Source organism: Cnephaeus nilssonii (assembly GCF_951640355.1).
Source record: "Cnephaeus nilssonii genome assembly, chromosome: 13".
Taxonomy (NCBI): Eukaryota; Metazoa; Chordata; class Mammalia; order Chiroptera; family Vespertilionidae; genus Cnephaeus; species Cnephaeus nilssonii.
In genome coordinates, this window is record NC_137084.1 from 41,248,752 (window position 1) to 41,265,208 (window position 16,457).

Consider the following 16,457-nt stretch of genomic DNA (forward strand, 5'->3'; position numbering starts at 1 on the left):
AATGTTAAATAAATGAAGTGAGGGGGTGATTCCTAAAAAAGCAATGTGTAGCCTGGATTACACTGGCATCCAGTGACCCTGGCTGATATTCTCTGGGCTAGGCATATTTAGACAGCATATTTTTAAATTTTTATTATCAACTTGAGAGAGAGGGAGAAACACCGATTTGTTGTTCCACTTATTTATGCACTCATGGATTGCTTCTTCTACGTGCCCTGACAGGTGACCAAACCTTGGCATATTGGGATGATGTTCTAATCAACTGATCTCCCAGCTAGGGCTGAACCTATATATTTAAGTGTCTTCAGTTACCTGGCGAAAATCAACTATCTCTTCATTTACTAAAACTTACCTAGTACTTGTTCTCATTTTCATCCTGGGACTTTATCATTACTGGGACTTGATTAAAAGAGAATGTCCTAGTATTTGTACTCAGACCCCTCAACACAAAAAGATCTGAAGTTCTAATAAACTGATCCAGGGAGAATCTCTCACCCTATGGTGGGCTACATAATTTCTCTCCTTTCACATTAGCTAAAATATTTTCCTTCTGTATCAGCAAGGTAATTTTGAGACAACAATGAGAAGGCTATGTGAAAGCACTTAGAAATACTGCAAAATGCACCATTAATAAAATAACAATATAGACCTAGACAAAGCCTATGATGATGATGATGATGATGATGATGATGATAATGATGATGATGATGTTAATGATCATTTAGAGAGTACTATATATATTAAAGTATATTAATAAACATCACTTGATTTAATGAAGACTCTGCATGTAAATGTAAGGTGAAAATAGCATAGAATTTACATTTAGAAACAACTAAATTCTAAGTCCATTTCAGTCATTTATTTTCTGTAATCTTGAAGAACTTAAAACTATCCCCTACATTCTGTATTTGTTTTGAGGACATATTCACTAATGTATGCATATTCTTTGAACTACTCATAATACGAAGAACTAAGAAATGAAAAATAATTCATTTAAAAGCCTATACAGCAAAAATAAATGTTTTCCTAATGACAGGTACCCTGTCAATGCCTTTTGTCTTCCTGGATTGAAGAGGTCACATCTTTCTGGAGACTTCTTCTGCCTTCCAAGGATGCTCCCTTCCCAATCCTATGTCAACATCTCCTTCTTCCAGCCAGCTTCCTTCCTGATGATTGGCATCCCAGGGCTGGAGGCCGTTCATGGCTGGATCTCCATTCCCTTCTCCTGCATGTACACTGCAGCCCTCACTGGAAACTGCCTCATCCTCCTGGCTGTGAGGAGGACTCCCAGCCTGCACCAGCCCATGTACTACTTCCTGTCCATGCTGGCCCTCACCGATGTGGGTCTCACCTTGTCCACAATGCCCACCACCCTGGCTGTGCTCTGGTTTGACCATCGTCACATCGCCTTCAATGCTTGCCTGGTGCAGATGTTCTTCCTCCACTCCTTCTCTGTGGTGGAGTCCTCGGTGCTCCTGGCCATGTCATTTGACCGCTTTGTGGCCATCTCCAACCCCTTGCGCTATGCAGCTCTCCTCACAAACAATATCATCTTCAGAATTGGACTGGCCGTTGTAGCCCGTGCTATGTTATCTCTCTTCCCAGTGCCATTCCTGCTTAAACGTTTGAACTTCTGCCCTAACAAGATCCTCTTGTCCCACTCATTCTGTTTCCATCCTGATGTAATGAGAAGAGCCTGTGCTGATATCACCATAAACATTCGCTATGGGCTTTATGTGGTTGTGTCCACTGGGGGCATAGACTCCCTGTTCATCATTCTGTCCTACACTCTCATCCTGTGCACAGTCCTGGGGCTGACCTCCCCCCGGGAGCGCATCCGGGCCCTCAACACCTGTGTCTCACACATCCTTGCTGTCTTTGTCTTCTTCATCCCATGCATCACCATGTCCATGATCCATCGTTTTAGAAGACACCTGCCTCACATTGTACATGCCCTGGTTGCTTATGTGTATCTGATGGTGCCCCCTGTACTTAACCCCATCATCTACAGTGTGAAATCCAAGCCCATCAGGGAGGCCATGCTCAGAGTGCTGAGGTGGAAGGGCCAAGGCTGATGAAACTATGAAATACAACAGGGTCTGGGTACCATAAAGGATACTTGCTATAGCTTCACAGAAACCTGCTACACTCGGCGAGTACTGAAAATTCCTTGTCCATGCTAATACAGTGGAAAGACCATCAGGCTTCTTTTTTTAATTTATTTTATTGTTTTTTTACAGAGAGGAAGGGAGAGGGAGTTAGAAACATTGATGAGAGAGAAACATCAATCAGCTGCCTCCTGCATACCTCCCACTGGGAATGTGCCAGCAACCAAGTACATACCCTTGATTGGAATCGAACCTGGAACTTTTCAGTCCGCAGGTCGACGCTCTATCCACTGAGCCAAACTGGTTAGGGCCATCAGGCTTCCTTCTGTTACAAATTTATGTTCACCATTTGCTTTGTACTGGAAGCAGAGCTAAGAATTAAAGACTGAAAAATATATAAAACATGGTCTTCTCCAGAAACTCACAATTTTGTACCAGGTTAAAGACATATACATACACAACTAGAATACAGACTTATAAGTATCATAATAAAGTTTTTTGCAAGAGATTACTAGAGACTGTAAATTAGTAGTTGCTACACCTCGCCTAGAAAAATAGGACAAACTTCTACAAGGAAGAGGATGCTTTTCATTTCATCTTGGGAAAAAAAAATGTAGCATGGTGTGTGTTTTTTCCTAGGCAATGTAGGAATTGAGTAAAAAGGAGAAAAACCTAGGGGGGAAATGAGCAATATAAAAAACAGGCTCAATATTTTGAAAAAGTACATGTGTTTGTGGAAAGATGAGCATTTCTGAACTTTTTTATATCTCTACCACTTTTTATATTTTAACCATTATGCCTGCGGCGTAGGGTTTAAAGAGGGAGTTGGGGGATGAAGTCAAAAAGGTAGATTGTAAAGGATTGCACATACTATTCTAAGTAATTTGGTTTGTATCTAATACATACAAATTATTTATTAAATATTCTTACTATAAAATAACTTAGGAGTATGAATTGCAGATTACAACCTAAAACACAATCAGTTTATCTGGTCTCAGGGTCTACCATTTACTCTGCGTGCAACATTCTCATCACCCCACTCTACATCACATTTCTAGCTACCTTCCTCATTTGTCAAGTATAAGTCTAATTTTTCAGAAAATCTTGTCTAATTAATTTTCTTTTCCATATTACCCACTGGTACTTGTTTGTCTCCTGCACATGTTTAATATTCTGCCACTCTACTATGCAATAACTCCAAAGGTGCCAACATATACTCAGTGTCTAGTGGTGTTCATGAAATAATAGCAGCTCAATAATTATTTTGAATGTACAAATAAATTTGAATAGGGAAAGGGGCACTAGACTAGCTGAATGGTCTAGTCTAGAGATAAATTTAAGTCATGGAGAGTAGTCAGTGTTTGCCACAGCACCTACTATAGACACCATCAACACAAATGTGATTGCATAACAATTAAAAGTCTGATTGTAGCCGAAACCGGTTTGGCTCAGTGGATAGAGCGTCGGTCTGCGGACTGGAGGGTCCCGGGTTCGATTCCGGTCAAGGGCATGTGCATTGGTTGCGGGCACATCTTCCGGTGGGGGATGTGCAGGAGGCAGCTGGTCGATGTCTCTCTCTCATCGATGTTTCTGGCTCTCTGTCCCTCTCCCTTCCTCTCTGTGAAAAATCAATAAAATATATATTTTTTAAAAAGTCTGATTGTAGGCTGTCTTATTACATGTTGTCTCATCAGGCAAAGAAGACTATACTGTAGGTGCAAAGGAAACAGAGAAGTATCAAGAGAGATAAGAGGAAAGCCAAGTGTGTGAAGCCATGGAAGCCAAAGGGGAAACTGTATCAAGAAAAAGGAAGTGGTCAAGTGTGTTGAATGTTGTTGAGGAGTCAGAGAAGATAAGGACTAAAAACCTTGATGATGATAGTAAAAGTTCTTTTGGCAGTTCCACCAAGGCTATGGTTATATCGGAGCACTGCAAGAGCTAGATGAGAGATGCGTAAGTGGAAATTAGTTAACTTCTCTAAGAGATTTTATGAAAGGGAAGAGATAAAGGAGGGATATAGTATCTTGGCAGGATTATACTTGTCATTGTCATTTTTAATATGGAAGAGACTGGAACATAATAAATGCTAAGAATGACTGAGATAGTGAGGTTGAATATCTAATAGGGAGAAGGAACAATAATATAAGTTTCCTGAGAAGGTGAGAAGGTATTGACCCAGAGTAAATTTTTTTTTAAATCTATATGAGACCCAGCTTGATTAAGACTTTTGATAATTATATTAATGTAAATAAATATCTGCTTCTTTGATAAATTTATACATCCAGTATTTTCTCTAAAAGGATAAAAAGCAGTCTTACCTCAGCTCCTTACTCTCCAGGTTTTATTTCTTTTAGTTTTTAATCTGTTTATTCAATAACTATTTATTTAGTGTTGTTATAAGACTACCCTACTTAAGGACAACAAAAACATGTACAAAGTCTTGACACATTAGTACTTTGTTTTTTATTTATTCAACTGCCTAGTGTAAATATGGGTTGATGGAGAGTGGCAGGTACGAAGGATCTGTCTCTACATAATTTTTAGGAACCCAGGCTGCTTGTGGTTTACCATGTGCAACTAATGGCTTCCCAAGTCACATTTGATGTAAATGTGGAAGATTGAACATGTGAAGATTTTTGAGCCTGGCAGAGAAGTGGCACATGTCACTTGCACTCACACTGAAAGTAATGGTTAGCATTTAATCATACCCATCTCAAAAGAGGCTGAGAAATGCTTAGCTGTGTGTCCAGAATGAGGAGGAATTAGGTTTGGTGAATAGAGAACACAAGACATGTTTGTAAAACAGTTCATAAACTGTTTTATAAACAGATAAAACCTTTAAAAAAGTGACTTATAGACAGATTTAACATTCAGACTTCTTCAGGACTCAAAAAGGTCCAAGTGGCTGAGATGGTAGGGCCAGAGGCAGGAATATATAAACAAAAGAAATGGGGAAGGTAAAAGGATGCTCGTGTAAAAGGCATATGATGAGGGTCTTCGTCCAGAACCTAACCTAACTTCCAGCCAAATTTCCTAAAAAGAAACAGCCTCTTCCTCTCATTCTAGTTCTTAACTCCAGGCTTTTCCAGGTGACCCAATGTGTGTGTGTGTGTGTGTGTGTGTGTGTGTGTGTGTGTGTGTTTACACTCACAAAATGTTTAAGTTGTATAGGATAAAATCTATAAAATGTTATCCAGAGTATATTAAGTACCATAGACATGGAATCCCTTCTAAAATCTGAAATAATGAAATTGACATCTCTATATTTATCTTCTTATTATTCATCTATCTATGTCTCCAATAGCACTTCAAATATAAAACAGACACATACATTTAGCATATGCCCCTACAGAAGCATGAATATAAACAATAAAAATCTGAAAAAATAAACACCAAAATGCTAATAATTATTTTCTTTTAAGGTGACAAATTTATTGGTGTTTTTATTATATTGTTACTTTTTAAATATTTTCACAATGTCTAAGATTTATATTTATAGTAATCATGTGTTGATTTCCTGATAAGAAAAAATGACATGTCGTTCTCTTTCATTCTGTCTCTTTCTCTCAGTCCCAGTGTCTGGACTCTACCAGGCAATGGGCTAATCCTTCATTCCCTCCAAATGAAGCCTGCAATGACTCAAGTTTATGTTCCTAGTACTGCTGGCCACCATTCATCTGGGTATATTAGATTCCATACTATTCATAACTCTCGTCTTCTGGATTCCAGTCCAAGAAATCAGATATGCTTGCTCCATATCCTCTCTACTAAGTAATCTTGTGCTATGGCCAGAAAAGTCTGGCTGGCCCTGTGCCATGTTCTCCACTATACTACCTGCTTCTCACATTTAGCTACCTCTCTTTGGGTCTGACTAGCACTCCCCTTGTGGGTAGTGGTCTCGCTTCTGCTCTGTTTATTCCTATTGCACTCTGTGAAGCCCATAACCCCTCTTTCCCATTCTGCTTCCTTTGGGAAGTGCTATGCTACCTAGCTTGTGGGGGTCCTGGGATCGCTGGGACCACATTTATGCTAAACATAACTGGCAGGAAAGCAGTCTTTATTGGTCTCTCCTGTAGATTTGTTCTCCAAGCATTGATGTTGTGGGCTTCCCCTGTAAGGCAGCTCAGAGCCTTGGGGATGTAGTTGTCCACCTATATGCTCTACTCTGTTTCTGTGGACCTATGCTTGCCTTAGCCTTGCTTCATGGCTAGCCCCTTGCGCTTCCTCAGTCTCATGATGTGTCATGCTCTTGATTCCCTGGTCTGTGGTAGACCTGCCATTTCTCCCATGAGCTTCAAGGTGTTTTCTGATGCATCTCTTTATAGAGCGCCTCTCCAGATACCCAGTGAGTGCTTCCACTGCCAATCATACTATTTCCCAAATTAGCCACTGGTTAGGAATTACCCAAACACACTCCTGCTGCTACTTCACAAGTTCATTGGTAAATGGACCAGAAGCTATTGAGATTAAAGCCACCAACAATACTAATGGGAAATGTCTAAATACAACACTGGATGAGTGAGAAAGGAAATTAAATACCTCCCCTAGAAAATGTAAGACTATGGAAATGTCTAATTCACTATCCCACTGGTCTAACAATTCCTCCTCACAATATAGGGTTAGGCATCAAAAGACAACTTTTTTGTGTGACCTCATGACCCATTGAACATCAGCTTCCCCATTAGTACAATGGTGGTACTAATTATATTTCTATTCAGATTGAAAGGAAGTGTCCATGGGCTGTAAAAACTCTCAGAACAGTGTGTCATCTTCCATTAATACAGGTAACAGTCGTTTTTGCATGGTTTTACTTCCAATCTCCCTCCTAAGGGCTGGTGCCCCAAAAGAAAGTAAATTATATATTCCTTGTGGAGATCATTTTGAAGAAGAAAATCCAGGTATATCTTCTTTTCTGAGATCCAATATGGTTTCTGGGGAGAAAAAAATCATAGTTTTAAGCCAAAGTATCTGTTTGTATTGTATTCTTGAGTTTATTTCACTTTTTCCATGCTTAAGCCTTTGGTAAATATGCTTCAGATGTAGCACCCTTATCTCAGAATGCTGTGGACTAGTACAAGCAGTTTAGAGAATTGGACTGGATGGTTAAATGGGAAATAATAATCCTACAACTACAACCACCTCAGGATTTTAATAATTATACATAGAAAATAACTAGAGGGGAAAATAATATTCACAAATGGAGATTGGGAGTATACTGTTCTGCTGCCCTTATCCACAGGAGATGTTCCAACCAGTTTCATCTTTGAAGAATCAGTTGTGTTTTTATTAAGGAAAATGTTTTTCTCCTAATACTGTCTCCCAAAATATTGATATTAAAATCTGAATTAAAGAACTTTGAATGAAAAATAAGTCTTATCATTGACACCTAGCGATCTGAAGTGAGGGGTGTCACATGGAAAAGATGAAGGATGCGCTGCCGGATTTCCTTTGTCTTCACTCCATAGACAATAGGGTTGAGCACAGGAGGGACAAGGAGGTAGGTGTTGGCCATGATGATGGGCAGGAGGGAGTCCTGCCGCTTGCCAAAGCGGTGCACCATAGATAATCCAATGAACGGTACATAGAATATGAAAACAGCACACACATGAGAGACACAAGTGCCAAATGCCTTTGTCTGGGCTTCACGTGTCAAGCCCAACACAGTCTTGAGGATAAGCAGATATGATAAGGAGATGAGAACTGAGTCCAGGCCAATGGCAGAGATGATAACGATGAGGCCATAGATGACATTGACATGAATGTCAGCACAGGCCAGCTTCATGACATCTTGATGTAGGCAGTAGGAGTGGGAAAGGATATTGGAGCGGCAGAAAGGCAGCTGTTTGATGAAGACAGGCAGAGGTGCCATAAGTGCAGCACCTCGTACTACGGCAGCCATTCCAATCTTGGCAACACGAGGCAATGTTAACACAGTAGCATGGCGTAGTGGGTGGCATATTGCCACATAGCGGTCAAAGGCCATTGCCAGCAACACCGTGGACTCCATGCCAGATAAGGAATGGATGGCAAACATCTGTAGCAGACAAGCATCAAACTGGATGGTAGTAGAATTGAACCAGAAGATGGCCATCATTTTGGGCATGGATGAAGTAGAGATAAGGATGTCAAGGCCAGAAAGCATGCAAAGAAAAATATACATGGGTTCATGTAGGCTGTGCTCAGTCCGCACAATGTAGATGATTGTCAAGTTACCTAGCACAGCAATAAGGTAAAGGGAGCATAAAGGGAAAGCCAACCAAAACTGAGCTTCTTCCAAGCCAGGGAGGCCTATTAGAACGAAATATGTGGCACTGGATTCATTGCCATTAGGGCCCACCATAGTGAAGAAGCTGAGTTGCAATCAATGCCACACCTGGGGAGGCTGGAATGCAAAGATAAACAATTGTCAGATCCTCCTGAATCACAACACCACACCTCTTCCCTCCATGCTGATGCCCTGTTCTGACCCTAACTCTAATGTCATTGTCTATCCACCCTCTGAGCCTATTCTAAACTCAACCTAACCATCCTTCAAAAGTCAAGGTTCAGATAATTCACCCAGCCATGATTACCAACCCCACCCTTGGTTACAAAAGTGAGGGATGTAAGTAGAGATTGCTGAGGTGAAAAATGTCAGACGTGAGTTTGCTCAGATCATCTCTCTCAGTTAAAACAATTAGAGTTAACTAACTTCCTCCTTTCTTTTCTACCATCCATAAATATTCACGTACTTTTTACGAGATTATGTAAATAGTATGAATTTATACCACACACACACACACACACACACACACACACACACACACACACACATTCAGCTATAACTTGGGAGCTAGCTATGGAAATAGTGACATTTATTGTTAGGGTATATTTCAGATAGTTTTATCTTGGGAAGAAAATAGCCAGGGTAGATTTACAAGATCTGGCTGTTGACAACAGGGTAGGACTTCTCTGCATGGGTAACCAGAGAAGAGTTGAGTGTGAAGAAGAGCTCATGGCCAGCATCAGGAGGGACTTGCATCTAACACTGGGTTCAGGATGTGTGAATAATCTTTGTTCTACCATTAAGCTGTCACTCAGGGGAACACTAGGAGCACAAGTTTTAGAACAGAGAACAACAGAGCTTAATTCAAACTGCTGGGGGGAGAAGGTATAAGGAGCCATATTTAACCTAGATTTTTAGGCAAAGAGGCAAAGTCACTTAAGTATTCTGTCCTGACCTCTCTGTAGCATGACACTGGGAGCAAATCCCTCCTTCTTAGAACTTCTCCCTCCTCCCTTTGCTCCTCATCTCTCTGATCACTAGTTCTTGGTCTCCTTTCTGGATCTTCCATCTCCTCTGCTTGATCATTAAGCATGCTCTTAAATGATAATGCTCTGAAAATTTTATCCTCAGTGTTCTTGTTCTATATCCCCCTTCTGGAGCCATCTCATTCCTTTCCATTTGTTACGTATAAACTATTGATTCCCAAATCTATATAGCAAGCCATGAATTATCTTTTGTGATCCAGACTCATAATTCTACAGTCTTACTAAAAGATCTACCTGTCTGTCACTCAAGCACATCAAACTCTCCCTGTCCAAAAACAAACTCTTACAGACACACGGTTTTATAGCTCTTAAGAATATGAGGTATGAAATCAATCCTGAATTCAAATCCCAATCAAAGACTTCCTTAAGTGTGCAATCTGAGGCAAACCAATTAACCTTTCTAAGCCTCTTTAAAATGAGGATAACAGTCACTGCCTAAAAAATGTCAATGTGAGGATCAAATGAGATGATGAAACATTTAACACAATGCTGGGCACATAGTTAATGTGCAAAAAATCTTGTCTGTGTTGTTAACTGTTTTTCCTCTAGTTTTTCCTCTTTTCTGTTAGGGTGGCCCAAATAGTCACACAAGCTAGATGCTCCAATTCTGACTGCCATGACTCCCATGTAATCTTTTTCATTGGCACAATCCCAATAGTCTTCTAACCAAAAGAAATCAGGTCACTAGCCGTTGTTTTGTGTTGTGCGTTTTTTTTAAATTCCTTTGAGCCCTAGCCAGTTTGGCTCAGTGGATAGAGTCAGCCCTCAGACTGAAGGGTCCCAGGTTCAATTCCAATCAAGGGCACATACCTCAATCAGGGGTGTGTGCAGGAGGCAACTAATCGATATGTCTCTCTCGCATCGGTGTTTCTCTGAGTATCTCTTTCCCTCTCCTGTCTTTCCACAGAGCAAAATCTTACTTACCATTCACATCCTGGTTTACTGTCTCTCTCTCCTATGCTATTTTCCTAATTCTCTTTCCCTTGGGTATAATTAAATATTTCCTGCTCTGTGCTCCCAGAGAACTTTGTTTAGGTCTCATTTTATGAATGTATCCTCCTGAACTATAATTATTGCATATTTATAGTTTTCCCCTGAATTATGAGTTTTTAATGGCAGAAACCCTACCATATTTATTAGTGTTTAGTTAGTGTTTGTTTAAAAAGTAAAATGAGTTTTTTCAAAAGAAGAATCCCTCAATAGGCATCTAATGAGGACAACAAGGTCAAGAGTGTAGGAAGGATTTCTAGTTGTCTGAATTTTAGAGACTTTTGAGAAGAATAAAAGAATGTTTGGAAGGTTCAGGTGGGGTGGTCTTAACTTCAGAACAAGAATTTTTAGGTCCAACAGAAAAGGTCTTTCTTACCCAGGGAGCCAGAGGGCATGAGAGGCTGCATAGAGAACAGAGCAGGTGCAAAGTCTTGCCTCTAAATAAATGTAAAGTGGACATACACACGGTTTGTGCCCAAGAGAGGAGGGGACCTAGGATGCCTCACCTGGAGACATTAGCAAGAAGGCTCTGCTTCTCCAGAGAGCCAGATATCCATGTCATCCAGAAATTTCACATGAACAGACATGGTAGTGCAGTGCAATAAATGACTAGGATTAAAATGTGCTGCCTTAGGCGATGTATTGGGAAGGAATCGTGGATTGCCATATTCTGAGGGTAAAATTATGTAATGAGCCGAGTCCTAGGACTAGGAATGCAAGTCTCAGCAATAAATACATGCAGAGGGCAATAATAAGAAATCATAGTGCTGCTGCAAAATCATATAAGGCATGTCAAAAGGCATTGCAAAAACTGTATCACAGTGTGCAAAACACTGTTTTTGAACATTTCCATAAAAATGGGAAAGAAGATCTCTAAAGAGGTATGAAGTTTCTAAAAGCGTTTTATTTCCCTCCTATTCGTCACCTTCATTGCCACTCCACCTTAAGCACACACTCACACAACACACACATGCTGGAAGGGAGGTGCCTCAGCAGCAGGAAACGGGCAGCTATCGCTGGAGGTAAAATATCCGGCTACACCTCAGAAGACTGCAGCAGGAGAGAAATAAAGGAATGGGCAAGGGAGCCAGCCAGAGGGCCCAAGTGTCACCCTTCACACTGCCCATCCCTGAAGCATCCCCGTCTCCCACAGTCTCCCGAGGAGGCAGGCAGAAGGACCCAATGACTTCCAGCCTGAGTAACTGTTGGTGATTAGAGCCATTGGCACATACTCAGCGATAGAACTTTGGAGATCTGGAGGAAATTGGAACTAAATCACTCTAGTTTGAAAATAAGGCATAATCAAGGAAAAATAAACAAAGGAACTTTTTTCTTTTCTTTCCTTTTCCTTTCTTTTCTTTTAGAGAGCCCACCCACACTGCTCTCACTACTAAGGAATAATCCTGTGCTTAAGATATTTCTCTGAGAAAGTCGCACTATCTTAGCAAGTCCCAGGAATGTTTCTTGGAGAACTGTGAAGAACACCTTGGCCTTTTCTTGAGGATGAGGGAGCAGGAGCCCCCAACTACAAAGAGTGGCAATCCACTTTGAGGCCTTAAATCCTCTTCATTCCTTCCCCGTGGCCTCCAAGACTCCCCCAGTGCCAGCTCAGCCCTCATGATCAGCCCCTTCTCACACTCTTCCCCAGAACTCTCTCAGCTCCTGCCTTCTCAGAGACCCATGGAAAAGCAGTCAGGGAGATAGGCCGGGGCTCTCAGCTCCATCTCTTCTGACCTAACAGAACAACGAGGTTACTCCCAATGCTGATTTTATTGTTTTTATGATAATAGCAGAAATCATTGAGTGCCTGCAAAATTCCAGGCACTGCATTGTGTATCCCTAGCCCAAGAAATATGTTGCATGATGGCAATTCTGTGTATCTTCTCTATGTTATATGTGAGAAAACGGATGTCCCAAGGGGAAAAATAATGTTGCCAGGGTTTAACAGTTGACTGGTAAAGCAGAAATATAACCTAGATTGTCTAACTCCAAGGCCTATACATTTCCCCCGATTTTAGCTGCTTTTAATTTTGTGCACATGTGTAGTAGCCTGGCCTGTTGCAAAGCCTGGAACAATGGGTGGAGGTCTCAGGTACCACTGCCAGCCTCTGCGGGAACATCTGTCAGAGAATGTTTCTGGAGGGAAGTCCAGAAATACCTGGGAGACTCTAGCTTCCGCTCCCAGGCCCAGAGAAGGAAGGCCAGCCTCAGGGGCAATGCTGTGACCAGCAAGGAGGTTGGAGCTCTTCACCCAATTTGTGGAAAAGCCCTTTTCCTAGTACTCCATCAGGGTGGCAGCCCCGGAATCACATCCACTCCAAATTATCATATTCTCTGTATTTGATGAAGCAGATAAACCCTTGCAGGGTCTTATATTTGATGAAGCAGATGAACCCTTGCAGGGTCTTGTCTATTCTTTTTAGACTGGTCAAGATGAGAATAGAAAGATAAGAGAGTGCAATTTCTAACTCAATAGAAAGTGAGACTCCCAGCCCCACCCTACTCACACAAGTCAGCCTGTCCCTCCAAAATCACTCCTATGCAGAGCCCCAGGGTTCTGGTCCCTGCCCCTCTCCTTCCCAAGGAGGACCAGAGCCAATCAGAGTCCCAAAGAGCTGGAAAGCTTGACCTAGTTGTCAGTGCCCATCACAGCTATTCTGGCTGCTGCCTGCACACAGGGAAGTATAGTGCAGTGGAAAGCCAGATCTGGATCTTTGATTGAAACACTGATTTCTACAACAGTTATTGATTGGCTGTCTACTGTGGACCAGACCAGAGATATTAAGATACAGAGTAAGTAAGTCATAGTTCATCCCTCCCACAGTGGGGAGAAACGGAGACAATGATGTGGCCATCACAGCATGTTGTGATAAATGCCAGGACCAGGGAAACTACAAGGCCCTCAGGAGCAAACAGACAATAGCTCACCAAGTTGTCATGCTCAGGGGGCTTCCTTAAGGAGGTGACATCTGAGCCAAGACTTGGGGGACTAGTAGCAGTTAACCGGGCAAGCTCGGGGGCATGGAGACAGCAATGTTCAGTTAGACAACAAAAACATGTGGAGTGCCTACTATTTGCCCCAAACTGGAGATAAAATGATGGATACAACAGAAAAGATCACTGTTCTCAGGGAGCTCATGCACTAAGAGGGTGATAACAAAAAAAAAATTTAACAAATGAATACACGAGAAAACTTCAGACAAAGATAAGAGCACTGAAGACAAGACAGAGCAATAGGAGGCAAAGGGCAGGGACAAGGTACCCATATTTGAGATGGAAGTCAGTGGAAGCCTCTCTGTGGAGGTGGCACATAAACTGAGAGCTGTGTGATGAAATACATCAGCCATTCGAAGATCTAGGGACAGATTATTACAGACAGAGGAGACAACAAGAGGAAAAGGTCTTGAGTCAAGAATGAGTTTGAGGTTTCACAAAACAGAAAGGTCATTGTGGCTGGAGCATCAAGATCACAGGAGAGTTTTAGATGAGGGCAGAGTGAGGGAAGGGACCAGATCATGTAGTGGCTTGCAGGCAAGGAGTTTTGATTTAATTCTGAGTGACTTGGAGGAAATTAAGCAACAAACCTGATCCAATTTGTTTTTAAAAGTGCCCTCTCACAAATGCAAAAACCCAGAGAGAAAGAGAACATACCTGTTTGGGAAGCTGAAAGTGATTGAGTACAAGCCAGGGACACTGCAGTGTAGACACGAATTCACTTTCTAAATGGGCTGAAGACTAAACCCTGATTCTAGGCACAGAGCCTTAGGAAGATTGCTAAATCTCAATCTCAGCCACAGACTGACTCCTGATGCCGAGCATCCAATTAGCCTGAACCCCATTCAGAGCTCACACCCCAAACAGAGCTATCGTGTGACCCTCTAATGACAAACTGAGCTTGGACCACACTACCAACCCCGAACTGGCCCTGTTCACACACCAAACCACAGTCTATTTCTACCCCAGTTCCAACCCCATCTGTTCTCTGTCCCTCTTCATCTTCATTTAGGCCATCTCCTGCCAGGCACCCAGTAAACTGATCACTGGAAAATTGCTTGAAAACTACCATCTGTGCTTCCCTTTACCACACAAACACAGAAATTGCTGAGCCTGCTGTCATGTGAGTCTGGGGCCAGCTTCATATCCCCAGCCCCACCCCTATAATTCTGGTTCTTCAGTCTGATTTCTCATTCACTCAGCAGGTCTAATGGGAGACCCCTATCTACAAGCAGCCCTTATGCTTGGATGTACCCCTGCTTCCCTGCACTCACCTCAGCTGCACTGCAGGAACCTGTGCCCTTTCTCCAGTACTTTTCCAGAAGAGGTCTGGCAGCTACACTGCAGTGCAGCCCTCTCTGTCTCTGCTCCCTCCTTGGGACCTCCCTGATCAGGGTTATTTATTTGTTCCCTGTCTTATCTCCTCCTCCCTCTGCTTCTCCCTGCAGCGGGGAGGAGTGCTGCCCAGAGGGTCTACGAGCAGGTACCCTTCAGTAGCCAACTGTGGGTCCTGTGTCCTTCTTGGCTTCTGTGTCCAGGGAAGGTATGCCTGAGGGATGGGGAAGGAGGAGCAGAAAGAGCTGAGATCCCTAGAGTCCTCCTCAGATGGGCCCTGCGCCAGTTCCAAATGTGAAGTTAGACAGGGGAAATGAGCAAGGGAAGGCTACAAAAAACTCATTTGTGTGTCCATGGTCTATGTGAGGGGCTTTTCTCCAAGTTTCTTCCGAGGTTCATCAAACTCAGCCAGAGAAAAGGCTACATACGCTCTAAGGGAGACCCCATGATTAAGTGCCAGCTCATCACCTTCCTGAAGCTTTCTCTGTCCTCCACCTTCTTTCCATTGGTGGCACCTGGTTGGGTCCTTACTAAGCCTAATTGACCCATCTGCCTTCCCCCAAAGCTCATCTTCTTTGTCTCCAGCCTTTGGGTCCTGTGTCTAGTTAATTCATACCAGTGGTCCCCAGGGACCATGCCTCTGCCTTCTTCTTTAGTCTTGGGTTTCTGAATGTCTGGCTGAGGAAGGAGAATGTGATTTCTTTAATCCTCCCCTAACACCAACACCAGCCATATAAGACCAACGACATCTGCTTTCTCTCTTAAGGACAAAAATAGCGAGAGAACATTTTAGGGAGTTGGAGAACAATTTGAATGTGAAAGTAAATACCTTACATATTTAAATAATTTTTTTAAAAACATGTCTATAAATAAAGCAAAGTGAATTCTAGTTGATTTCTTCTTACTTTTTACTGACTAATTTTGCAACTGTAAGTTTTAAATTCACAACACAGGGTGTGCTGACTTTAAGCTGTGCACAAACAGACAATGTCGAATCAGGTCATTTCAACTCAGACCACATCAAAATGTGAGATTACAAGGGCTCCAGGTACCTTCACACCTGCAGCCTGACACTTGTCATCTCCCTTGAACCACCTCCCACAACCTCCCACTTAGACTTACACTGTGTGAAGACTTTAAAAATAACCCAGGAACTTCCATTGCTGGCCAAGGTGGAGTAACAGAACATAACATTCACCCAAAGAGACCTAAAGTGGACAATATACATAAAACAATGGTTTGGGAGATACTGGATATCAGGCAATGAAGGACAGTGAGCCCCGAAACATGGGAAACACATGAGGTGAACCTGTGGTTCCTCAGTTCACAGCCTTAAGAGAGTTTTCATGCTGTGGCACAGGGGCGGAGGACCAGACAGAGGACGCCTTCACTTGAGGATATGGAGCTGAGAGTTCAGGAAGACCAAGCTAGCTAGAATTTGAATGCAGAGGATTAGAGATGAGTGATCTACACAGAGAGAGAACTCCAGAGATATGTAGAGGGTCCTCCTCAAAAATTCAGCTGAACACTGATCAGCACATGCATGGGAGCAAGCTAGGGAAAGTTCCACCAGAAAAGCTTAGATTTCACATATCCAGTGCTCACTTAGGGTCAACCATAGTGACTTCAGCTAGACAAGAAAACTTTAAGATTCATGACATAATGAGTGGAGAATACAGAAGGATCTTGCCTCAGAAGTGAGAATATTTAACCAACTCT

At 42.2% G+C, this 16,457-nt stretch overlaps 2 protein-coding genes across 2 annotated transcripts in view; one reads left to right on the forward strand and one right to left on the reverse strand.

Moving 5' to 3' along the window:
* Positions 1-1,087: 1,087 nt before the first annotated feature.
* On the forward strand, positions 1,088-2,075 carry LOC307109627 (olfactory receptor 51I2-like; the record flags this gene model as incomplete). The annotated part of the gene is made up of 1 exon (XM_079788446.1): positions 1,088-2,075. Exon 1 carries the CDS (start codon positions 1,113-1,115, stop codon positions 2,073-2,075), a length of 963 nt encoding a protein of 320 aa, XP_079644572.1. The 5' UTR covers positions 1,088-1,112.
* Positions 2,076-5,581: 3,506 nt separating this feature from the next.
* LOC307110130 (uncharacterized protein) overlaps positions 5,582-16,457 on the reverse strand; it is a gene marked incomplete at its 5' end in the record, with an annotated part of 46,998 nt that continues 36,122 nt past the window's right edge. Inside the window, one exon of the mRNA XM_079789171.1 lies at positions 5,582-8,469. Within this exon, the coding sequence (XP_079645297.1) occupies positions 7,495-8,469 (975 nt within the window). The 3' untranslated portion in view covers positions 5,582-7,494. The remainder of the gene's footprint in view (positions 8,470-16,457) is intronic.